Raw genomic sequence first — 23,665 nt, forward strand, 5'->3', positions numbered from 1 at the left:
CATTTCACAAACTTTTAAATTAAATTTATTATTAAAAAAACTAATTAAATTAAATCATTCAAAAAATAAATAATTTCACGTCAAAAAATTTGTTTTATGGATATCGATGGGCTAAATTCCTAGATTGAATTCTTGGGTTTTCCGTCTGACCTTGTCATAGGCCGTGAATTCTCAAGCCCATTATAAACAAGGAGGTTTGGGCCCACTTTACTTCAAATAATGGGCCGAAGTCAATCATGGGCTGCCCGTTACGCCAACTGGAACCAAAAGGGCTTGTCCTACTCATACGGTACCATATTTTGTATCTGAGTCGTTGAATGGCAATCAATCTACAACAGCTAGTCCGTGAGACCATGGTAAAGGGGCTGGTCCCAATGTACTGAATCCTTTTCATTTCTCAGCTCTTCGATCTCATCGAAAAAAAAAAATCACTTGTTTTTCTTTTCTCAATCCACTCAGGCTTCATTTCGTCACTCCTTTCTCTCCCAAATTTGTTTATCTCAGTGTTTTCTCTGGAAACGATGGCTGCCTTTTCAAATTCGTTGGTTCATTTTTCATCTGGTAATCTTTCTCTTAGATTTTGTTTTTTGATCTGCTTTATCATGCCCGTTTGGTTGCGAGAAATCGCAGGAAAATAAACGACAGCTTGAATACTGTTAAGATCGAATTGGATGCTGTGACATTCTAAGTTTTAATTTTTTTTTTTTCATGAGTCTAAGTTTTCTGGGCAACCAAACGGAGCATTCTGTTATTGTTTATGATTTGGGATTTGTTAGTGGTTTTTATTTTTTATTTTTTTCATTTGTATTTATTTTTTATTGTTTATTGATGTGTCTTCTCTCATAAATTATTAAATTGAAGGCAATGTGGCTGAAACCACAGCTCTTATCGCTCTATCATAGAGCTGTTCATGTTAATGTTTTGTATGTGATTCAACTCAATTTATGCGCCCTAAGATTGAAATGTCATGATGGGCAATCCTTGAAGATTAGGGCCTATTTGGAAACATTTTCAAACACTGTTAGCAAAAAGCATCTTTTGGAACAGTTTTTTGATTGTTTGGAGCTCAACTATGAAAAACAGTTTTCAGCTTATTCTTTGTGGATGTCCTGTATACTTGTGTACAATTCAAAAGTTCCTATCAGTCTCTATATTTTTGGTTGATGCTCTGAAAACACTAAATTCGTCCTCAAAAACACTTTTTTCATAATAAATTCTCAGAAAAGTATTTTATGTCAAAATTTGTCAAATGTGTTTTCTATCGGGGCACATGATAGTAGTTGAATAATAGCTAAGTGAGGTGGGAATAGTTAAACATATTTGGGAATAGTGAATATTTAAGGAATAGTGTGCGTTTCACTTGCATAGGTTCAAAATTCTTCTATAATAATAACTAGCAAGAAAAGACAGTGATAATCCAAAAGCATCTGAGTAAGATGACACCGGGGATAACATGGAAAAGCCCTCCGAAAGGAGGGAAAAAATCACAGAGAAGATTTCTTCCATTTCAATAAAAATAGGAATACAACTCCTCACTAGCTTCTGCACAATGGAGACTAGTGGAAATATATCAATATTTGAGATGCAAATCCATCATCTTAGAAATACAGAAATTATGAGAGTGGAGAGATTATACCACAAGAGCTTTCACAAAAAGTTGAAGGAAGAATCTCCTCATGAAAAATTGAAGGAATCACCTGTAAAAGTTTCATCTTCACAACTTTATTTGCACCTCTGAACCTTTGGATGGTGCCCAGAAAAACAGCTTTCATTTTCCCTTCTTTTTCTCTCTTCCACTATCTACCAATTTTGGTTTTTCAGCATCCCCAAAAGAAACCCTAGATGCTGGCTATACTTGGGCTTAGAAACATGAAAAATGAATAGCTTAATATATGGGCTTAAGAGACTCTTCATGGGTTGCAAAACCTAGCCCAACATTTTCTAAGTTTGAACACCATTTTCTTTTGTAAAGACCATAAAACTATTTTCAAGAACAATCGCCAATCAAACCCTTAACTGGTTGGTTCTTGGGAAAGGAAAATATTAATAATATTCTTTTTTTTAAGCATTGTATATTAAATTCATTTATTCTTCTCTCATTCTTTCTAATTACTAAATGAGAGCATAGAAAATTGCTCAAGAGTTGGATGGGATTAGTGTAACTCCTTTTTCACCCTTATATGGCTTGAGAATGCTAGTGTTCAAGGTTTACAATCCACAACTGGGTCTATTATGTTACATGTGAGATCTTAGGTCACCTGAGAGAGAAGTTCTTGACACCATGTATATGTAGTGGACTTCTCTTAGCCGTGTAGATGCATTTTAAAGCTATGAGAGTCGTATCTATATAATAAGAGGGAGAGAGTCATTATAAATCATATCAGAGCCAATCCCCTGACCTACTGTGGGAGTCTGTTTATCTTATTCTTGTCATGTCTGCATGAGAAGTGGTTATGAGGGAGAGAAGATCATAACTTTCATATTGTCTAGCTTTTCAAATGGGTATGCATGTATGACAATCATTTGTTTTACTCCTAATGTCAGTGCTATTGGGACTAAGAGTGGTCTTATTCATAAAGCAGTATTGTAACTTAGTTCATCACTTTCTATATCTAAAATGTTGATGTTTGGGGTCAGCTATTGCATTCTGTTCTGCAACTTTGGCATTAGTCTCATTGGGTTTGTAGATGGTGTGAATCCCAGCTGAGTTCTTATGCTTTTTGTTATTACCTGAATGTGGGGTATTCTCCTTTCTATTTTTGACATTTCCTATTCCCATGGGAATTAAAGGTGTTTGCAGCATAGCATACTGTTGAGCAAGGTCCATTCCAACTTATTATATCAAATAAAATTCCATCTTAATTGATAATTTGATGTTCTGGAAACATTTCCATTTTCTAGAGGAGAAAGTAGGTTCATCCATTCGGGCTGGTTGAAATTCATATAAAATTTTCTCTGGAATGTATGACCCACTTGTTATATTAATTTGTCACTGATGAAACTTTTGGCTTATCATCTTTTGTTTGGTTGTCATTTTGGTTTTGAGATCATGTTAACTTTTCTATAACTTATGAAATTCAATGGTAGGTGCTTGTTTGAAGCCAGTGGACCGGTATCTTGGTAGTTTGGGCCCCACCAATTTGTCTTTCAATCCAAGTCATGTTGGGAAAGTGCGATTTTTTACCTCTAAAAGGGCACTTACAGTCCAAGCAGCATATAGGTATCAGCTTTCTTTATTTTGTGATGCTTATTGTTTTGTAGGCCTTGTGTCTGATTATGATATCCAAAATGAAGCACAATGCTTCTACTTTAATTGGCAATCATTCCAATTATTTTGCAAGATCACATACACTAATATAACTAGAATTCTACTTTTCTGTTCCCCTTCCCTAATTATTAAACAGGCTTTTTGCCTTCTTGAAGTTGTTTCTCAACTTTTCAATGAGCCATACATCATTCAAGTAGTTCCATTGTGCTTTTTAATAAGGATTTTTCGGTAAAACATTATCATCCTGCTTGTGTAATACAGCGATGATGGTGGAAAGCAAAGCAATGCAAACTTCTTTTTGGGTGGCTTTGTTTTGGGAGGAATAATAGTTGGCACGCTTGGTTGTGTATATGCACCTCAGGTAATACTGATTTGCTATGTATTTATCTTCCCTGAATCGACAGTCAGTTTGTGTGAATTATACTGGGTTGACATCTCGTACATCCAAATGATTTTTTTGGAATGGTTTATGAATCAATAGTTTGTTGCTACTATGATTTTGATACCTTATTATTTACTTTTTAACGATCATATCATGTTACAGTCAACAATCTCAAAACGTTTTAGGCTACGGAACATCCATTTGGTGCAGTTTGTGACCATGGGTGTTTATGCTACTCATCGAATACAGCTGGAAATTTGGATTTCTGTTAAATATTATTGCTGGCTGACAAGTTTTTGTCTTTAGATTAGCAAGGCACTGGCTGGAGCTGATCGGAAGGATTTAATGAGGAAACTGCCCAAATTCATCTATGATGAAGAAAAGGCTTTGGAGGTGATTAGTTTGTGTTGACTCTATGCAATTAATTTTTAGTAGAACAATTCTTAAGGGATTTTGCTTATCTTATTTGATCTCCACATATATGTGTGGATTTTATTTTTTGGAACTTCTTATTTTCAGGTATTTTCTGGTCATAACATTTTTATTTATTTATTTATTTATTGGAGATCTAACTGAAATGTGATTTTTCTGTGATCAATATTTCTTCAGCTATTGTGCCTGATGTAAAGTTGGATGATGGGAAATTTCTGTTTCATTTTCAAAATTCCCTAAATAATTGCTATTTTCTTTTTTAATTTATTTTCTGAAGCCCCATAAATAATTGCTTCCAAGTTCTAGTGTCCCTCAAAATATATACTATAGTCCAAGAAGTTGCTAACTGCAACGACCCATGTTCTTTATTGTCCTTATGACACTTTCAATTTTGATCAAATTACATTTCACTGGTAGCAGTTGGTCTTTTTAGCCCACAACCAAACCATTGTCGGTGGCTTTTCTCTCATCTTGCAAATGCATTCATTTTGTGTTGTCTTGGATTGTAACGCATCTGCCTCAACAACTCATTTTGGCTACACTCATCATTTAGATGCTCTACTTTTTGACTTGTTTGTATTTTATGTGATAAAGTAGCATGGGCTTTGTAGCCACTTTCCCTTTTAATGTGTCACGACCGCACTCTCCACCTGATATTGTCGGGTTCTGGGTTGTAGTGGCGCACACACGACCATCCAGCTAGTCCCGATTTTGCTTTTTTATTGGGCCTGCACCCACAACAAAAGGCCTCGATAATGTTGTTGTGCAAGCCCTCCATATATGGCTCTTCACCACTTACTCCCTGGGCGATGTGGGACACTACAGTCCACCCTTCTTAGGGTCCAGCGTCCTTGCTGGCACACTTTCAGTCGAAGGTCAAACTTTGATACAATTCTGTCATAGCCCCACTTTCCATCCGATATTGTTTGGTTCAGGGCTACATTAGCACACACACAGTCTACTAGTCGACCCTAGTTTTGTTTCTTTATTGGGTTTACACCCTCAAGAAAAGGTCTTGATAGTGTTGTTGTACAAACCCTCTATACATGGCTCTTCACCACTCACTCCCTAAGTGGCTCCCACATCACCTGCGGAGTGAGTGGTGAAGAGCCATATATGGAGGGCTTGCACAACAACATTATTGAGGCCTTTTTTTGAGGGCGTAGGCTTAATAAAGAAGCAAAACTAGGGTCGACTGGTGGGCCATGTGTGCGCCACAGTAACCTTGAATTGGACAATATTGGGTGAAAGGTGGGGTCGTGATAGAATGGTATCAGAGCCTGATCTCCGGCCGGAAGTGTGCCAGCGAGGACGTTGGGCTCCAAAGGGATGGACTGTAGTGTTCCACATCACCCGGAGAGTGAGTGGTGAAGAGCCATTTATGGAGGGCTTGCACAACAACACTATTAAGGTCTTTTTCTTGAGGGCATAGGCCCAATAAAGAAGCAAAATTGAGGCCAGTTGGTGGGCTGTGTGTGCACCACTGCAGCCTTAAACCTGACAATATCGGGTGGAAAGTGGGGTCGTGATAGAATAGTATCAAAGCTTGATCTCTAACTGGAAGTGTGCTAGCGAGGACGTTGGGCCCCAAGGGGAGTGGACTGTAGTGTCCCACATTGTCCGAGGAGTGAATGGGGAAAAGGTGGAGGGCTTTCACAACATATTATCGAAATCTTTTCTTGAGGGTGTATGCCCAAGAAAGAAGCAAAACCGGGACCCATTAGTGGGTTGTGTGTGCGCCACTGCAGCCCTGAACCCGATAATATCGGGTGGAGAGTATGGTCGTGTCATAACGGGTCAGGCATTTGATGATTCCATAATCTTTGATTCATTCATCTTGATTGAGGTCTTCTTGAATATGATGACAGAAAAGTCAGTTTTAGACATCTTATGGCCATCAATTTTCAACCATTTGAATCTGTGCTTTGTTAATATCTCGTCCAATGTACAATTACCCTTCCATTTTTGAAAAGTTGATGACAATTGAGTGTTGTTCATGTCTGCCCTAAACTCACTGGATGAGCAGGGATGAAGGAAGGGAAAGTTACACTACTGTTTGATTTATGTGTTTGAATCACCAGCTGCAGTGTAGTGATCATCTGGGATTTGTTATATTTATATCATGCTCCTTTCTAACAAGTTGACAACTGATTCACAGAAAACACGGAAAATACTGGCACAGAAGATCGACCAACTGAACTCTGCCATAGATGATGTTTCTTCTCAGCTCCGATCAGAAGATTCCCCAGATGAAGCAGATGATGCCCCAAATGGAGCGACTATTAACTCAGATGAAATGGAAGCTGCCATATGAGAATGCCCATGTTTACATGTGCTGCAATTGGCCTTCAAACACAGAGTAATTCCCAGATTCTGAAACAATCCTCGACTTTGCCGTATCACCTCTTATGTTTCCTTTTCTTCTCGTCAACAATAGGGCATCATTCCAGCGAATAAATTTTCGCCTTATGTAACCAAACAAACTGCTCAAGTTTTGGGCTGAGATCCATATAGTACTATTCTGTATTGTAACTTGCTAAACTATTCTCTGAAAGGTCTATTTTAGTTGTTTAAATTGGCTGCAAGTGAAATTGATTAGGTTTTCTGCATCCAATTGTCCAACTTATAAGGTACTCCTTGAATATTCAAGCTTGAGATTAGTGCCTCTATGTTGTCTCCTATTTTGCGAAAAATTGTGATAATGTGAGTCTAGGGTTTTCTAAACAACTTCAAAATGTTCTAATGGCCTATTTACCCTAGGAATTAAGAGGAAGGGGGTCTTTTTTTATTTTTTATTTTTATCATTCACGTGAAATTTTGGAACTGAATCATGTATGGGGGGCTCACAGACTTTCTATGAAAGCCATTGCCTTTTCTCTTCCAAAGGGTAATGAATTGTTCCCCTGGGAAGCAAAATTTATATCTATTTTACACTCCACATTTATTTGATAATATATATTTTTTCTTAATTTTACTTGTATTATATATTATGCCAACAAAATGTTTTTTAAACTATCAAATTTATTTTGATGAAAAAAAAAAACTTATGCATGTGTTTGCTAATTTTTTTTCTGCAAGAGAATTAAATTTAAGAACAGAAAAAAACATCACAAAGTCGTGGATAAGTTGTAGGTTTGAATCCTAAAGTGGCTTCAATAATTTTAATTATTAAAAACATAAAATAAATAAATAAAAATATTTTAATTTGACAAACAACTATATTTAAAAAAATAGTCGGAGAATATTCATTTTATTCAAAATCTATTTAGCCAAATAAAACTATGAAAAGAAAATAAGATAAATTAAATCACAATTTTGTTTTCTAAAATTAGTTACTACCCATTAATTTAAGGGTCTTTGGACCGTTAAACTGAAATGAGAAATTCTAAGCCTGGTCAATTTCACTGCTGAGAAGTGAGAAGAGAATGAACCCAAGTCAAAATTTCACTTTTCTAAATTTAGTTTCGCCCATTTCATTGCAAAATCAAAATCACAGAAAGAATATAAGCCCATTTCATGTGGCTCAAAATTTCCAATATTATAACCTTCCAATTCACAACACAGTTTTTATGGCATTGGTCCAATCAACAGACTTCAGAACACAGCTGAGTTTTTTTCTTTCTTCAGTTCTTAACTAGGAAATGCTATTAACCCATGTCACTCCAAAATGAGAAAACAAAGATATTATTCTCCGAAACTTGTCCACCATCCACCATGATTTCTTATGAACCAGAAAAAAATGGCCCAAAAAAAAAGAAAGAAAATTACAGGGTGTGGGACCTTTAATTTTCTGCTTTTTCACGGTGTATTGGGCTCATTTCATACACCACATCTGACGTCTCTTCACAATTTGTGGTAATTAAGCTATCTGTCATTCAGAAAAATATGTGAGGAGATTTTGGGAAAAAAGATTAATGGGTGAGGCTCCAAGAAGTCAAGAACCTGTGGCTCAGATCTTTTAGGTTGCAGTGGATGCCCCATAACATCATCTTATCTCATATCTGCATGTCCCCTTCTCTCACCACACATTTTCTTTACCCCAATTGCAGCCATAATTTTATACTTAAACCTTTGACAATGTATTGTTAATAACTGAATCAACCAATTCAACTGTATATATAGTGCTGAGGAAGCTTTCCTCTTAGCTTTAGTTGCAGCCATGGCCTCTCATGCAGCTCTGGCTTCTTCAAGAATCCCAACAACCAACACCAGGCTCCCTTCCAAGGCCTCTCACTCTTTTCCCACTCAGTTTTTCGCCAAGGTCTGTCTCCCACTTTCTCTTTTTTCTCCTTTGTAGGAAGCATATATAGCTCAGTTCTTTTTGGCTATATGCAGAGGCTGGAAGTGGCTGAGTTCTCTGGGCTTAGATCCGGTGGGTGTGTGACCTTTGCCAAGAATGCTAGAGAGCCTTCCTTCTTTGATGTTGTGGCTTCCCAACTTACTCCCAAGGTTATCTGCAAGAACTTTTGATTGTTATCTTGTTTGATTAATTTCTTAAGCATCATCTATTTTGATTGTTCTCAAGCATGTTTATATGGGTTTTGAGCAACTGATGATAATCAACTACTGCAAAACTGGATTTTTTTTTTTTTTTTTGAAATCTATACCCATCAGGGTAAAATATGGAAAATAGGGTTATTGATATAGAGTTTGAAGAAGATTCATTATATGAAGATGGATTGTAATTATTTTGGTAGTACTGATAAGTTGGATTTGATTCTTTGAAATTAGGCTGGAGGGCCAGCTCCAGTTAGGGGAGAAACAGTGGCCAAATTGAAGGTGGCGATCAATGGATTCGGGCGCATTGGTAGGAACTTCCTCCGGTGCTGGCATGGGCGGAAAGACTCTCCCCTCGATGTTATTGTCGTCAATGACAGTGGCGGTGTGAAGAACGTAAGCAATGCTCTGAATTTCCCAAATGAATTTCCATGATTTTCATGATCTAGATTGGTTGATTCAACAGTATTGATTTGTAAAAACACGCAGGCTTCGCACTTGCTGAAATATGACTCTATGCTTGGAACATTCAAAGCTGAAGTGAAGATAGTGGACAATGAGACCATCAGCGTGGATGGCAAGCCCATCAAGGTCGTCTCCAGCAGGGACCCCCTGAAGCTCCCATGGGCTGAGCTCGGTATCGACATTGTTATTGAGGTAATATCATGGTTTTAGGCCTCAGGTTGTGTGTTTCCTTACATTGAACCCTGGGAAATTTGAGATTTTGGGGTTTCCTGCAGGGGACCGGAGTCTTCGTGGACGGCCCTGGTGCTGGAAAACACATCCAAGCTGGTGCCAAGAAGGTTATTATCACGGCACCAGCCAAAGGGGCTGATATTCCAACCTATGTTGTTGGAGTAAATGAAGGAGATTACTCCCATGAGGTTTCCAACATTGTGAGGTGAGTAGAGAGTAAATGGCAGCCAAGTGAATACATTCTAAGTAGGGGTGACAATACGTGTAGATGGGGTTGCATTTGTGTCATGTTAAAGCCCAAATATTCTCTACTAAGTAAGTCAACCCGAATGATAATCATATAAAAAATATAAACTGAAATTCTAATTACTCAAATGCTACTAATTATTAAACGGTAACATCAAATGTGGATTAAATAGTTTAAAGTTATAATTAAGTTGATTGATAAAATTATTAAATGAGTAAATTTTCGTATTCTGCAAATTGACGTAAAACCTACCTATTTACTAAATGGGTTATAAAGGTCAACACGAATTTGATTCAAACCTGATTATATTCAATCCAAACTCGCGAAAAATGTGTTGGATTCAAATGATATTGGGCAGCTTGTATGGAACTTTGTCATCCCTAATTCTAGGGCATATTGATTGAGATATTGATGTTTGCAGCAATGCCTCCTGCACTACAAATTGCCTGGCTCCTTTTGTGAAGATCCTGGATGAAGAATTGGGTAAGCATTTCCTCACTTTCACAGTAATATCTGAATATGTGAATTGATTTTAGATTCTTAACTGACCCTTTACTTGTTTTCTAGGCATTGTCAAAGGAACAATGACTACCACCCATTCCTACACTGGAGACCAGGTCGATTCTACTCTTCATTAGCCAATGATCATCAATGAAATTCTTGGTGTAAAGGTGTTTGAAAAACATGGCTTTTGTTGTGGTTTGCGCAGAGGCTTTTGGATGCTTCACACAGGGACTTGAGGAGAGCCAGGGCAGCAGCATTGAACATAGTCCCGACAAGCACTGGCGCAGCCAAGGCCGTCTCCCTTGTGCTGCCCCAGCTCAAGGGCAAGCTCAATGGCATTGCCCTCAGGGTGCCCACCCCTAATGTATCAGTTGTTGACCTTGTCGTGAATGTTGAGAAGAAAGGAATCACAGCTGAGGATGTCAATGCCGCCTTCAGGAAGGCAGCTGACGGACCATTGAAGGGCATTCTGGCTGTCTGTGACGTCCCCCTCGTCTCAGTAGACTTCAAGTGCTCTGACGTTTCTTCCACCATTGATGCATCACTCACCATGGTCATGGGAGATGATATGGTCAAGGTGGTCGCCTGGTACGACAATGAATGGGGTTACAGGTGAGAGTTTATACTAGTTCAAATTCATGTGATTCATTGCTCATAAGATGAACCAATTAATTCAAAGTGTTTTCAATGGTGTTTATACTCAAAGAGCTCGTTAGAAGTGTTTTTTGCAAGAATCATTCATTAAAAACTTGTTTGATTGTGATTTTAGAGAACATTTCTATGTGTTAGAAATGTTATGCTTTGTAAAATCACAATCAAAGGAGCTCCAAGTGCTTATTTAGGAAATATTATTAGTGATTTTTGAACTTTTAAAAAATATTTTATAAAATTTGTCGAGTATCTGAATGTTTTTTTCAAAAACCCTTGTTATATTAAAAGTGTTTTCTAAAAGCATTGTCAAATGTACTCGTAATTAAAATTTAAGCTGTAGCTTATAGCCTGTTTGGTTGTTGTTTTGCAGCCAACGGGTGGTCGATTTGGCTCATCTGGTGGCAGCCAAGTGGCCAGGTTTTGCTGCAGAAGGAAGTGGAGACCCATTGGAGGATTTCTGCAAGACAAACCCTGCTGATGAGGAGTGCAAAGTCTATGAAGCTTAAGCAGCTGCATTCTTTTTTCTCTTTGGGTTTTTGGCTAGTTGAAAGTTGTTTATGGTTTTAGGGGCCAGGGTTTTTCATTGATCTTCATCAAACAAATGCTTATATTTTGAATGGCGATTGAGGAAGAAAACAGAATCGTAAGACAATAACATGAAAGACAGTGCTCCCGAGCTGCATATGCCTTTCAAATTGATGCTTCTTTTGCATGGGCAATTTGAAAATAAATTTGGAGACTTCCACCTGTTTGGAAACTGTACTTAAAAAGAGCAATTACCATCAAACCATGTCATTTGTTATTAGATTGGGTAAAAAGTTGCTATATATGTATGAGCGAATTACACACCACAACCTATGACTATGTTTGATTCTTGATTTTCTCATATTTAGTTTTATTATAGAAAATATAAAATAAAATAAGTATAATTAAAATTAATTTAAAATTTATATATTTTAAAATTATGTAATTTTGTTGTAACGGAGAGAAATAAGTAAAATGAATTTAAAGAAACATATAAAAATAATTTATTAAATTAATTTTTTTTTTGTCACTTTTTATTCCTTCTGTTTTTTCTCTCTATTTTCCTTTTTTATATTTTCTCTCAAATTTTCAAGAACCAAACATAACCTATGGGTTTTTGTCATGTCTACATGGAGGTGATTTGTGAGATACTTAGTATTAAAGAGCATGATATACATGTTGAACTCTAATCATGCAGGTCTAAGGTTTTAGAAAAATTAATAATTTAACATAATATCAAAACTAAGTTTAATGAGAGGTTATACATTCGACTCACTTTAATTTGCATATTTGTTTCCTCCATTTGATATCTTTCTTCTCAATTTATCTAATTTTCTAATATGCTTATAATTAATCTAATAAAATTGTTGGTATAGTACAAAAAAATATGATTATATGCTAATGTTGTATTAAAATATTAAAAAATTATTAAGATACAAACAATATCACTAAGTTAAATTTTTTTAAATAAAATTATCCTAATAAAGATAAAAGTGCATTGAGTTTAAATAGAAGTTTTTAACCATTCCAGTCCTATAAGTTAGTATTAAGAAATTGAAAACTCTCAATGTTGGCTTTTAGAAAGATTAAGAGAATATATATATATATATTATTTTTAATACTTTCATAATAAACCAAATATAAAAAATATCATTTTATTTAATATTTTCACTTTCATGGAATTCTAACATAATTTTAAAATTAATAAATTATTTCTACATATCTTTTTAAAATCATTTTATTTATTATAGATATTAAATAATTTTAAAATACACAAAATTTTAACCAATTTTAATTTTTTTATCTTTTTTTTATAAATTGAATATGAGAATATTTTTCTTTATTTTTTTTAAATTTTCATGGTCCTTTATAAGAACACTCTTTTACTATTTTTATTTTATTTTTATTCCCTTATTACTTATGTATTAAATTGTAATAAGTGATGTGTTAAAAACATTTTGTATTAATACCTTATTAACTACGTAAAAAAAAAATTTCCGATTCAAAAACTTCGGCGTTTCTTTTTCAAAACAATCGATCCCCAAAACCTACGGCTCTATGTCTATGGATTTTCCTACTTTTATTTTCCAAAATACCCTAGTCGTCCAAAAAGACTTAGAATGAAACTCAGGGACGAAATAGTAAATATTCCCATAGAGACGTAGCGTACTTTAATTTCCAAAATACCCCGAGAAGTCAGCGGATGTAACTCAGGGGTGAAATCGTAAACCTCTCCTCAAAATGACTGCGCCGACGATGACATGTCAAGATATGATTGGTCACGGCAATTAACCAGAGCCGCCACCATACAATACCCGATTTCTTCTTTCTCCTTGTTCCGGTAACGGATCCGAAACAGCTTTTGGGTATCTGCCAAGGGAAGAAGCACAACCCGCCAGTTGAATCTCAAAAATAATTCTGAAAAGTCTAATTTATTGAGTAAAATCTGAAATCAAGGTTGAGATGAAACGTTCTTTGATCTTTCTTCTGTGGTTCATCTCCATATCGGGCGTTCTCGCAATCTCAACGAAGCCGGAGAACTCCCTCTTGAATCTCGACAGCAAGGGTTTCGATATCTTGAAGGCCAATTCCATAGTGCCACAAGCGCCGTGAGTACCGATGATTTCTTGATTCTTTTGATTCCGCTTGAATATTAGGGTTTTATAGAATTTTTTTGCAGTTTTTTTAAAACTTTGTAGAACCTGGAAATTAGGGTTTTCTGGATTCAGATTTGCTAGGTGAATTCAGATATTCTGGGTAAACTAGGAATTCATGAATTGTGTTTGGTGTTTGGTTCAGTAAAAATGATATAGCGCTAGTGGCTGCTTTAGATGGGACAATTTATTTCGTGGAGGCTAGTTCGAGGAAAATACTGTGGTCGTTCGCGTCTGGTTCATCTATCTATTCTTCGTATCAGGCTTTTCTTGATGGTGATAACGACAAGCAGCTGAGTACTGACTTCTTTATAGATTGTGGAGATGATTGGGAACTGTACAGGCATAACATTAGCTTCGGAAAAAGGGTATGCAAGCTTAACTTTTATCTTTATGCTTTTGGTGGCGAGTGTATAGATAACAACAACCCCAACTGTATGGTGTTGGCCACATATGTGATTAAAAAGCATAGTTCTTTAGTTTGAAACCTAGAAGATTTTGCTTGGGCTTTGATTTGTTGAAAGATTGATCATTTATTATGCTGTTGTAGTCTGGAGCTTCGCTAGAAAGATGTGAATCTTTTGCAGTTTGGATACTGAAAATAACCTGATGTTAATCTTTTCTTAGTCTGGAGAAATACTCATTTTGTTTTTCCAGATTGCTCTGGTTAATGTGCATTACTGTTTGTTGGCCCCAGGAAAAACTTCTATTGACTCCTGAAAAATATGTTGAAGGTGCGCCTTATGTATCAAAGGATGGAGTCACAGTGGGATCAAAGAAAACCACAGTATTTCTTGTTGACGCCAAATCTGGAACAATTATTACCACTTTTAGATCAGATGCTTCTCCTTTGATAGGAGGGTTTCAAGGTGATGAAGAAAACCCTATTCTATCTAGGGAAGAGATTGAAGAATTGATAGAGCCTGGTGATGTGGATTTGCAGAAAGTTGAGCTGCCACTTTACATCATGAGGACAGATTATGTACTGCAGCATTTCTCTCCAACTTCTGGCAAAGTGTTGTGGAATGTAAAGTTTGCTGATATTGAGGCTGTTTTTCGGTGTCCAGGGACTGAGATTGGTTCAGAATATATGAGTGATATTGAGTCTCCATTGCATTGTCAGACAAGGGCTTCTGTATACCGAATCCGTGAGCCTAGCTTGTTAGATTCTTTTCCCATGCATGATAGACTACCTAAGACTCTTCCTGCTGTGGAAGTGCTCTCTCTTCCTGCTTCTGAACCCAGATCCCATAGCTTGTTAGATTCTTTTCCCATGCATGATAGACTACCTAAGACTCTTCCTGCTGTGGAAGTGCTCTCTCTTCCTGCTTCTGAACCCAGATCCCATAGCTTGTTAGATTCTTTTCCCATGCATGATAGACTACCTAAGACTCTTCCTGCTGTGGAAGTGCTCTCTCTTCCTGCTTCTGAACCCAAATCTCTTTCACAGCCTGTTGGCAGGTTACCTGGACCTCATCACCTTGGCCAAGGCAAACCACTGCTTGCATTGCCCCTTTCTGAGGGGACTTTGAGTGTTCATGGTGGTGATGCTAGTGAAATGGATATCATGAGCATTGTTTCTGACAATATTGAGAAGCTTGGAATATGGGTTGCCCCACTACTGTTCATTGTTGGCTTCATCATTTACCAATTTTTTGCAGTTCGAGAACCTGGCAAATCAAAGCCCGAGGATTCTAAAGTACAAGGTATCAGTCCCAAAAAGAAGAAAGCTCGGAAATCGGTAATCAATAAGAACAATGCCAGTAATGAGAAAAGGCATGGAAATATCTCATATGAGAGTAAGGTTGCAGACAATAATGGACTTTCACAAGTCGAGAGAAATGAAACAAAATTGGAGTTGAACTCTAATAGTCTTGCTGATGTTCATGTAGGCGAACGCAAGATTGGTAAGATGCTTGTATCTAAGAAAGAAATTGCTAAGGGAAGCAACGGTACCATTGTACTTGAGGGAATTTATGATGGCCGTCCAGTAGCTGTTAAACGTCTTGTGCGGACACATCATGATGTGGCTTTGAAAGAAATTCAGAATCTTATTGTATCAGATCAGCATCCAAATATTGTTCGATGGCATGGAGTAGAGTATGATCAAGATTTTGTTTATCTCTCTCTGGAACGCTGCAATTGTAGCTTAAGTGATTTGATTTATTTATGCTCCGATTCTCAAGATCAAGTAGTTAACCAGGACTGGGATTCCAACATCTTGAATGAGTATATTGTTCGATTACATTCAATAATGGATCCAAACAAGGATTTTGAATTATGGAAGACTAATGGATATCCCTCTCCTCAGTTGTTAAAATTGATGAGGTATGTTCAAAGTCCTAGATCTCCCTCTTCCTTTGGGTACTGGTTAAGTTTTTTCATACCATTCGTTTGGTTATTCTTTATCTTTATAACTACTACATAGATGTGTATATGAAAGCCTTTTGTCTGATATGACCGAAAGTATGAGACTCCTCAATCCCAACTAGAAGGGATTTTCCCTTTGGACTCTTATAAACAATATGCTCATTTTTCTCCATGCAACAGTGCCACTGAATTACATTAGAATTACACTTAATTAAAGAGTTGAATAAATTACGTGATAAAACTATTGGAATTTGATATTTCCACAATCCTAAATTGTGCAGGGATGTGGTCTCTGGGCTAGCCCATTTGCATGAACTTGGAATTATACATCGCGACCTAAAGCCTCAAAATATTTTGATAATCATCAAGGGGAAATCCTTATCTGCAAAACTTTCAGATATGGGTATCAGCAAGCGTCTTCTTGGGGATATGTCTTCCTTAACTCACCATGGTACTGGTGAGTATCTTATATCAGTCGTGTTGTTAATGTTCTTCAATACTTGGAAGCACACTGGTAGGGTTGTTCAAATTACAACTAAATAAGCCCAGGGAGGAAAACTTTTGAGTTAGGAACAATCTGAATGTTGATTCAGTCAGTTTGCTTATTCCTATTTGTAATTCTATAAACCTTAATCAGAATTTTATTTTTAAACTTGAGTATCGGGCTGGCCTCTCTAAAACGTCCTTGTGTTTGATACATTCCTGCATGTGGACTAATTAAAACATATTTGTTCTTTCCTCTATATCATTGTTAAAAATGCAGGTTATGGGAGTTCAGGTTGGCAAGCACCTGAACAACTTCGCCATGGACGCCAAACACGTGCAGTGGATTTATTTAGCTTGGGCTGTGTTCTTTTTTTTTGTCTCACGGGGGGTAAACACCCATATGGTGACAATTTTGAACGTGATGTGAATATTGTGAATAACAGGAAAGACCTATTCTTAATAGAGAATATTCCTGAAGCTGTGGATCTTTTCTCTCTTCTCCTAGAGCCTGACCCAGATTTAAGGTAATCCATTTGTCCTTATATCATAATATAAGTTTGAAGTTGGGCTAAAGAATTGCTTTCATGAATCATTTGGTGTAGTATTTTGTATGTAAAGTCCATCTAAGAGGCAGCTCTTCTGTTGGCTGACTCTATTTACAAGCATATATCTCTATTTAGAATTGGAGGGCATTAGTTATAAATGTTAAAGTTCTATTCAACTCGTTGCAATTTAGGTATTAAAATTTTCTTTATATGATGATATGTCTTCAATGTGTTATTAGGCCAAAGGCCATGGACGTGTTGCATCATCCTTTCTTTTGGAGTTCTGAAATGCGACTTTCATTTCTTCGAGATGTCAGTGATCGTGTGGAATTGGAAGACAGGGAGAATGAATCCCAACTCCTAAAAGAATTAGAAAGCATTGGAACATTGGCTTTGAATGGGAAATGGGATGAAAAGATGGAAGGTGCATTCATCAATAACATTGGCCGCTACAGGCGCTACAAATTTGATAGTGTCCGTGACTTACTGAGAGTCATACGAAACAAGTTAAATCACTACAGGGAGCTTCCTTCAGATATCCAGGAAATTTTGGGCCCGGTTCCTGAAGGATTCAATTTATATTTCTCGAGTCGATTTCCAAGATTCTTAATCGAGGTTTATAAGGTGATACACACACACTGTAGGGAGGAAGAATTCTTTCAAAAGTATATTCAAAGAAATCTTATCTAACCCAACCTCCTCTTTCTCCCTTCTTGCTTTCCCGGCTTCCCTTTTAGCTGCAAGAAAATCTGTGAAATATACTGTAAATATTCATTATATTATACCGTCAACAGATACATGTATCATTTCATTACCTCAGACGTATTTAGCACACGTTTCCTTTTCTGATGATTTCATGACTAATAATACTCTAGTGTTAAACAGTCCCCAACCACTTGGAAGCTAGAAGTGCATAGAATCCTGCAGGTATGCAGATTTTCTGTTATTTTCAAATTCTGCCTTCTCTTATTCTCCTAGTTTCGAGATTTTGAAACAACTTTGTTTCAGGTACATTTTTTTTCCAGTTATACTTAACATGGTAGAGACGCACCCAATCATCTAGTGGAAAGATGAAACATTGGATTTTGTGGAGCTGAAGCCAGTTTGAAGGCAATCCATGGTGAAGTGCTTTTAATAAATCTTCATCCACTTGACCAAAGCTTCCAAGTGCAACATATCAAGTTAGTTGCTCATGCCATACAAAGGTCTTGGTATCGGTCACTAACTCGGAAGATATTGAAGTACATTGGTCTCAGAAACTTGGATTGATATTGGGCAATATGTAAAACATATTAATTTAATAGCTCATAAAATTTCAAAAATAAGATATAATTAATCAATATGATAAAATAATTATATTTTATTAATTAATTATTAAAATATATTAAATGATATTTTTTTTATATGAACATTATCATTTTTTAATTATTTTTTTCAAGTTTTAAGTATAATAAATTTAATTATAAATCAATTAATTTATCAAATGTTTATATTTATAAACATATAATTATTCATGCTCTTACCTTTATACCATGGCCATATAAGTATCCCTATTTACCTTCCGTATATATTTTTGAAATCCCATCTGTAGCCCATACATCTAATCAGTAATTCATAATGCTGGATAATATTATAATATAATATAATACCATATATATTATTGGTATGTAAAAAAATACCCAATACCCATTCTTTCCCAAATCTGAATCTTCTACTGCAGGTAAGTGTGACTCTTTGTTCTTAAGCTTTCAAGGTCTGAAGTACCACCAGACGTTGTCGTCAGCCAAAAACCCACATTGTCGTTCAAGATGTAGCCTATAACAAAAAGATTTGAAGTCGATTGGAGGAAGAGAGAACATTCTCGTTATGTCGCTTTTCAACTTTCAGTTGCCATAATAGCAGCAGCAGGCAATTAAGAAGGGCGATTTTGTGGATGAAGAAAAAGAAGAGGGATTTATAAAGTAATTTGGGGTATTGGAGTCAAATCTAAAACTCAATTTGAATCCAACCATTTTTTTTTTCTTTCAAAAACTCAATCGAGTTAGACAATTCAAGGGCAGTTAATACCGACTTAGTGTTTAATGTTGTAAATTGAAATCGCCTTGGACCTAGTTGAGGTAGATACGATTCGATCGAATACTTTGAATCTTGTTATTGATGTAGAATTTGATTTTTGTTTTAGGAGGTTTATTGCACTGCCAAAAATGAAGTTGAAACTCAAGTGTTTGTTTAGAACTTTTGATGCACTTCCTATTTTCCATTTTTAGAAAAAGAAAATAGTAGTACCTATAGAAAAATAGTAACCTCTTATATGAAAACAAAGTGCTATATGTCCTTAAAAACTACATTCAAAATTTTTAAAATTTGAGATAGTAAAAATTCTTCTATACCTCAATTTTTTCTCAAAGAGTTTTTACATTTTATATATATATGAGTTACTATCAATTTTTAATTTTTATCCAAACAATACCAAGACTGATTTATGTTGTATCTGCTATAGGAGACTTGTAATTGATGATAAAATGGTAATGTCCCCAACAATTCCTGAATTTGAGTCCTTTTTAAATCTCTTACCTTTTTCTTCTTTCATATACCACTTTATATTACGGAAAAAAAATATTCAGCACTTTTATCCGAAGGCTCGTTCTAAAAATGATATCATTTAGAGGGAGAAAGATCATATATATACCATGTCTAAACTGTAAATGTGATGTGTGCTATGTAATCAAAATATTTGCATAATAAGGGATGAAAAAGTGGTGTACAACGGGTTAATTTGTTTCGTAACAATGTTTTATTAATAAAGTGCTCATGCGATTGTTGGTGCAAATAACATGTTCCTCACGACTTTTCAAAAATAATATGTTCCTCGAAAATATTTTAAAGTATTTCACAATGATTTTAGAAAGTGTTTCTATTATCTTTTATATTTAAGAAAATAAAAAAATTTAAATGTTAAAAGGAGTAGAAACACTTTTTACTATTATTATAGAATAAGTGATAAAATAACTTATTTTTTTCTCATTATCAATCAAACATATGATATGATATAATATTTTTTTTTATCATATCTCATATTATATCCGATCAATTAAATATGATAACGATTTGAGTGAGTACGATGAATTTGAATTTTTAGGATAAAAATATCTTTGTACTAAATTTTGTAAAATGGGTAAAATATATTTTGATATATATTATTTTGTACATATCTATAAAAGGAATATTTAGACTTTGAAAACAAATGTTTCCAAATATTATTGGTGGGAGTTGTAATTTCTTAGACTACCACTTGATGTGATTTGTTTTTTGAATTCCATCTTTAACCTTTCTTTTCACCCTTTAGTTTTACAGATGACGTTGTATTCTTCATTTGAGGGAAGGGTAATTTGGTACGCGGAACAAAGCCCTTGAAAAGGGGCTCCGAAGCCAAGATTTTCTCGCTGACAGAATCTCATTCTACTGCTCACCGTGGACAAATCATCCGTTTTTTTCTTTTTCGCTTTTGAATTGAGCAAGAGGGCCTTTTTTGAATATAGAAACTACATGACTGCCATTGTCCCATTTTTAAATCATTGCTCCCCTTCACCTTTCAAATCATTTTCTCACGGGCTTTATTAAGAGTGCGTTTTGTTTTAGAGTGATTTTAAAAAGTGTTTTAGAAATACTTTTTATAATATTGTCAAATGCACTTTAATAAACATTCAAATAAATTCATATCAGATTCCTTACTATAATTCACAAAAAATAAATAGAAATAAAAAATAAAAAACCACGTAGAAAAGTTAATTTTCTTTCTAATCAGGTTATCAGCGTTCAAAATAAAGGTTCAAAACCCCATACTGGTCCACTTTGGCGCCTGGGTAACGGCCGAAAAAGCTGCAGCTAGGAAACCCCTTTCTTATTATTCTTGGGAGAACTAAAAGGTGTGAGGCCAGATTATTCTGATGGCCCATCGATTGTTTCGCAACTTCATCATCACCCTTTCGTTGAATAAAAAGGTTGATGTTTAATATTTAATGGTTTAAGGCTAACTTAAGTTAAATAATTGATTTTATAATTTATCATTTAATTTTTATTTTTAAGTATTAATATTATTTAATTAAATCAATCTAATATTTTTAAAAATATTAAATTCACGTATTTATCTAGTTAAGACTTAAGATTATCAGAGAGCAATAAGGGAGCAATGGACAAACAATTAGTGTAAAGTATATTTAATATTTAGAAAAAATTAAAAACTTGGACTTACTATTTTGATTTGAATTGTATGTTAAGTCATTAAGTCACACTAAATATGATTTATTAAAAAATTTAATTTTTAAGAAGTTAAAATAATATATTTATTTGGTTTATTTTATTTTAAAGATTGATATAATTGCACTTTATTTTTGAATTTTTTTTCATAGACAAACAATAAATTTATTAACAAAATCCAACCAAATATTTATAAAAATTCTATATTTAATAAATTTTTATTATAATATGGTTATGTCACAATGTAATTTCAACAAAAAACAGGGGCCTTTCCAGAAGAAATCAGTACATATATCCACGCGGCTAACCAAGCCTCACTGAAACTCGATAGCCATCAGCATGGCTCCCACTTCACTACTTCTCCTTCCACTTCTCCTCCTTCTCTGCCTATTTCCGGCGGTTTCCTCCGTCGGCGTAAACTACGGCACTCTCGGAAACAACCTCCCTCAGCCCAAGAAGGTGGCTCAGCTACTCCAATCCACTCTCATCGACAAGGTCAAGATCTACGACACAAACCCAGAAATCCTAGAGGCCTTTTCCAACACAGGCATAGACCTCATCGTCGCCGTCGAAAATTACCACGTCTCCAACATCAGCTCCGATGTGGCCGCCGCCGACGAGTGGTTCGCCACCCGCGTCGCGCCCTTCATTCCCGCCACTTCCATCGTCGCCATTGCAGTGGGTAATGAGTATTTGACCACTGATACTGACCACTTGGCCCTTAATGCCCTGGTTCAAGCAATGCAGAACCTTCATGGAGTCCTACTAGCTCGTGGACTCGACCGGAAAATCAAGGTCACCACCCCACATAGTATGGCTGTGCTCGCTTCTTCGTTTCCTCCTTCAGCTTCCACCTTCGCCCTGGAGCTCATCCCAACCATGACCTCCATTGTTGGGTTCATAGCTGATACTGGTGCGCCATTCATGATCAACGCCTACCCATATTTTGCCTACAGAGACAATCCGGGAAAAATCGATCTGGAGTACGCATTGCTCGGGAACACAACTGGGGTACGCGACCCAAAGGGGTTTGTGTATAACAACATGCTCGATGCTCAAATCGACGCCGTCCGATCAGCCATCAACGCTCTGGGTTTCGGAAATCGGACCATAGAGATCACCGTATCGGAATCCGGGTGGCCGTCGAAGGGTGAGGCTGGGGACTCTGCGGCCACACCGGAAAACGCAAAAAAATACAATACCAGACTGATCGAACGTGGGCAGTCAGATAAAGGCACACCCATGAGGCCGAAGGACAAGGTGGAGGTGTTTGTGTTCGCTTTGTTCAATGAGAACAAAAAGGGAGGTGGAGTGAGTGAGAGAAACTTTGGGATTTTGAACGGCGACGGCTCTAAGGTATATGAGATAGATTTGAGCTGTAAATTCTGCAGCGGCAATGGAGGTGCGGTGGGGTTCGGTGAGAAAGTAGCGAACGCAGCGAGGGGTCCTTCGGTTTGGTGCGTAGCAAAGCCCCATGCAGATGAGAAGGTGCTGCAGGCGGTGCTGGACTTCTGCTGTGGACCTGGTGGGGTGGACTGCAGAGAGATATATGGAAGTGGGGATTGTTTTGAGCCGAATAAGCTTCATGCACATTCATCATACGCCATGAATGCGTATTATCAGATGCATGGGAGGAACTACTGGAACTGTGATTTCAAAGGCGCTGGCCTCGTTACCTTCGGTGATCCAAGTAAGCTCATTAAATATCAGATTTTTATGTTTTCCATTTTTAATTTGATCTCCATGTTTTACAGATTTTTTTTAAGTTGAATTTGATTTCTGGATTTGCTCGAAAATGTTTATCTTAAAGTCATAATTTTTCAAATAAAGTAGCTTTTAGGAATATTCCATATAGAATTTTTTGTTTTTACAAAAATATAATTTTCTTGTCTTTATTTTTAGGTTATGTTTGGTTCCGAAAAATATTAAGGAAAGAAAAAAATGTAAAAAAAAATGATTTTTTAATATTTGGTTGTCTTATGAAAAATATAAAAGAAAATCAAATATAATTAAAACTAATTAAAAACTTATGTATTTTAAAATTATTTAATCTTTATATTAATTAGTTGAAATAAATAAAATGAGTTTGAAGTAAAAAATAAAAATAACTTATCAATTTTTAATCTATTTTTTATTTTCCTTCACTTTTTCTTTCCTTCTATTTTTCTTTTGTATTTTCTTTCCCTTGTATTTTCTCTCAAATTTTATGAGAACCAAATATAACCTTATTGTTATTCCTAAACATCAAAATCAAAGCTGTCTTTTCTTTTCCTTTTCTTTTTTAACAATATGAACATTTACCTTAATGAAAATATGAAAACAAAAATGTATTTTTGGCCTTACTCAGGTTATGGGAGATGCCGATATCCTCAACAGTGATCAAGCAGGAGAAAGGCGGTGGATGTGGTTGACAGCTCATTTGTAGTGCTTGGTAGAATCATTAGCTTGGACCAAAAGTGAAAATGTGAGCAGTGAAAATTTGATGTATTGATTGTAAGGTGATATGACATGAATCTTATAATTTGAATGGGTGTGTCCTATGCGAAGGATGTTGAAATTTTTGTTGGTTTGTTGAAATAAGGGGATACAAGATCTCTTTCTGGGGAGAAGAGAAGGGCCAAAAGACAAAGATGGGCTCACCTGCACATGCTA

General features: G+C 35.9%; 4 protein-coding genes across 5 annotated transcripts; all 4 read left to right on the forward strand.

The window, feature by feature from the left end:
* The first annotated feature begins 393 nt into the window (after positions 1-393).
* On the forward strand, positions 394-6,737 carry LOC117907970. Its single transcript, XM_034821660.1, has 5 exons — positions 394-561; positions 3,088-3,220; positions 3,530-3,629; positions 3,957-4,043; positions 6,241-6,737. The coding sequence occupies exons 1-5, from the start codon at positions 522-524 to the stop codon at positions 6,394-6,396; spliced, it is 516 nt and encodes a 171-aa protein (XP_034677551.1). The 5' UTR covers positions 394-521; the 3' UTR covers positions 6,397-6,737.
* Positions 6,738-8,182: 1,445 nt separating this feature from the next.
* On the forward strand, positions 8,183-11,484 carry LOC117907541 (glyceraldehyde-3-phosphate dehydrogenase B, chloroplastic). The gene is made up of 9 exons (XM_034821112.1): positions 8,183-8,343; positions 8,418-8,531; positions 8,814-8,975; positions 9,069-9,236; positions 9,320-9,480; positions 9,944-10,005; positions 10,090-10,139; positions 10,232-10,638; positions 11,048-11,484. The coding sequence occupies exons 1-9, from the start codon at positions 8,242-8,244 to the stop codon at positions 11,181-11,183; spliced, it is 1,362 nt and encodes a 453-aa protein (XP_034677003.1). The 5' UTR covers positions 8,183-8,241; the 3' UTR covers positions 11,184-11,484.
* A 1,524-nt stretch (positions 11,485-13,008) lies between these two features.
* On the forward strand, positions 13,009-17,640 carry LOC117907151 (serine/threonine-protein kinase/endoribonuclease IRE1b-like). 2 transcript variants are annotated; one of them, XM_034820568.1, is made up of 7 exons: positions 13,009-13,310; positions 13,501-13,723; positions 14,053-14,521; positions 14,618-15,683; positions 16,007-16,182; positions 16,489-16,735; positions 16,996-17,640. In XM_034820568.1, exons 1-7 carry the CDS (start codon positions 13,165-13,167, stop codon positions 17,444-17,446), a joined length of 2,778 nt encoding a protein of 925 aa, XP_034676459.1. In that variant the 5' UTR covers positions 13,009-13,164; the 3' UTR covers positions 17,447-17,640. The 2 variants fall into 2 exon arrangements, with proteins under 2 accessions (XP_034676459.1, XP_034676458.1); XM_034820567.1 differs by having other exon boundaries at positions 13,011-13,310; positions 14,053-15,683.
* A 3,704-nt stretch (positions 17,641-21,344) lies between these two features.
* On the forward strand, positions 21,345-23,574 carry LOC117906725 (glucan endo-1,3-beta-glucosidase 12-like). The gene is made up of 2 exons (XM_034819890.1): positions 21,345-22,703; positions 23,361-23,574. Exons 1-2 carry the CDS (start codon positions 21,353-21,355, stop codon positions 23,390-23,392), a joined length of 1,383 nt encoding a protein of 460 aa, XP_034675781.1. The 5' UTR covers positions 21,345-21,352; the 3' UTR covers positions 23,393-23,574.
* Positions 23,575-23,665: the final 91 nt, after the last annotated feature.

This window comes from Vitis riparia, chromosome 18 (genome assembly GCF_004353265.1).
Source record: "Vitis riparia cultivar Riparia Gloire de Montpellier isolate 1030 chromosome 18, EGFV_Vit.rip_1.0, whole genome shotgun sequence".
NCBI classification, from domain to species: domain Eukaryota; kingdom Viridiplantae; phylum Streptophyta; class Magnoliopsida; order Vitales; family Vitaceae; genus Vitis; species Vitis riparia.

Coding starts and splice junctions, on each gene's coding strand:
- LOC117907541 (XM_034821112.1), top strand. CDS start 8,242: ATGGCCTCTCATGCAGCTCTGGCTTCTTCAAGAATCCCAACAACCAAC. Junction 10,006..10,089: donor GATCCTGGATGAAGAATTGG/GTAAGCATTTCC, acceptor CTTGTTTTCTAG/GCATTGTCAAAGGAACAATG. Junction 10,639..11,047: donor GACAATGAATGGGGTTACAG/GTGAGAGTTTAT, acceptor GTTGTTTTGCAG/CCAACGGGTGGTCGATTTGG.
- LOC117906725 (XM_034819890.1), top strand. CDS start 21,353: ATGGCTCCCACTTCACTACTTCTCCTTCCACTTCTCCTCCTTCTCTGC. Junction 22,704..23,360: donor CGTTACCTTCGGTGATCCAA/GTAAGCTCATTA, acceptor GGCCTTACTCAG/GTTATGGGAGATGCCGATAT.
- LOC117907970 (XM_034821660.1), top strand. CDS start 522: ATGGCTGCCTTTTCAAATTCGTTGGTTCATTTTTCATCTG. Junction 562..3,087: donor GTTGGTTCATTTTTCATCTG/GTAATCTTTCTC, acceptor ATTCAATGGTAG/GTGCTTGTTTGAAGCCAGTG. Junction 3,221..3,529: donor ACAGTCCAAGCAGCATATAG/GTATCAGCTTTC, acceptor TGTGTAATACAG/CGATGATGGTGGAAAGCAAA.
- LOC117907151 (XM_034820567.1), top strand. CDS start 13,165: ATGAAACGTTCTTTGATCTTTCTTCTGTGGTTCATCTCCATATCGGGC. Junction 15,684..16,006: donor CAGTTGTTAAAATTGATGAG/GTATGTTCAAAG, acceptor TAAATTGTGCAG/GGATGTGGTCTCTGGGCTAG. Junction 16,736..16,995: donor GAGCCTGACCCAGATTTAAG/GTAATCCATTTG, acceptor ATGTGTTATTAG/GCCAAAGGCCATGGACGTGT.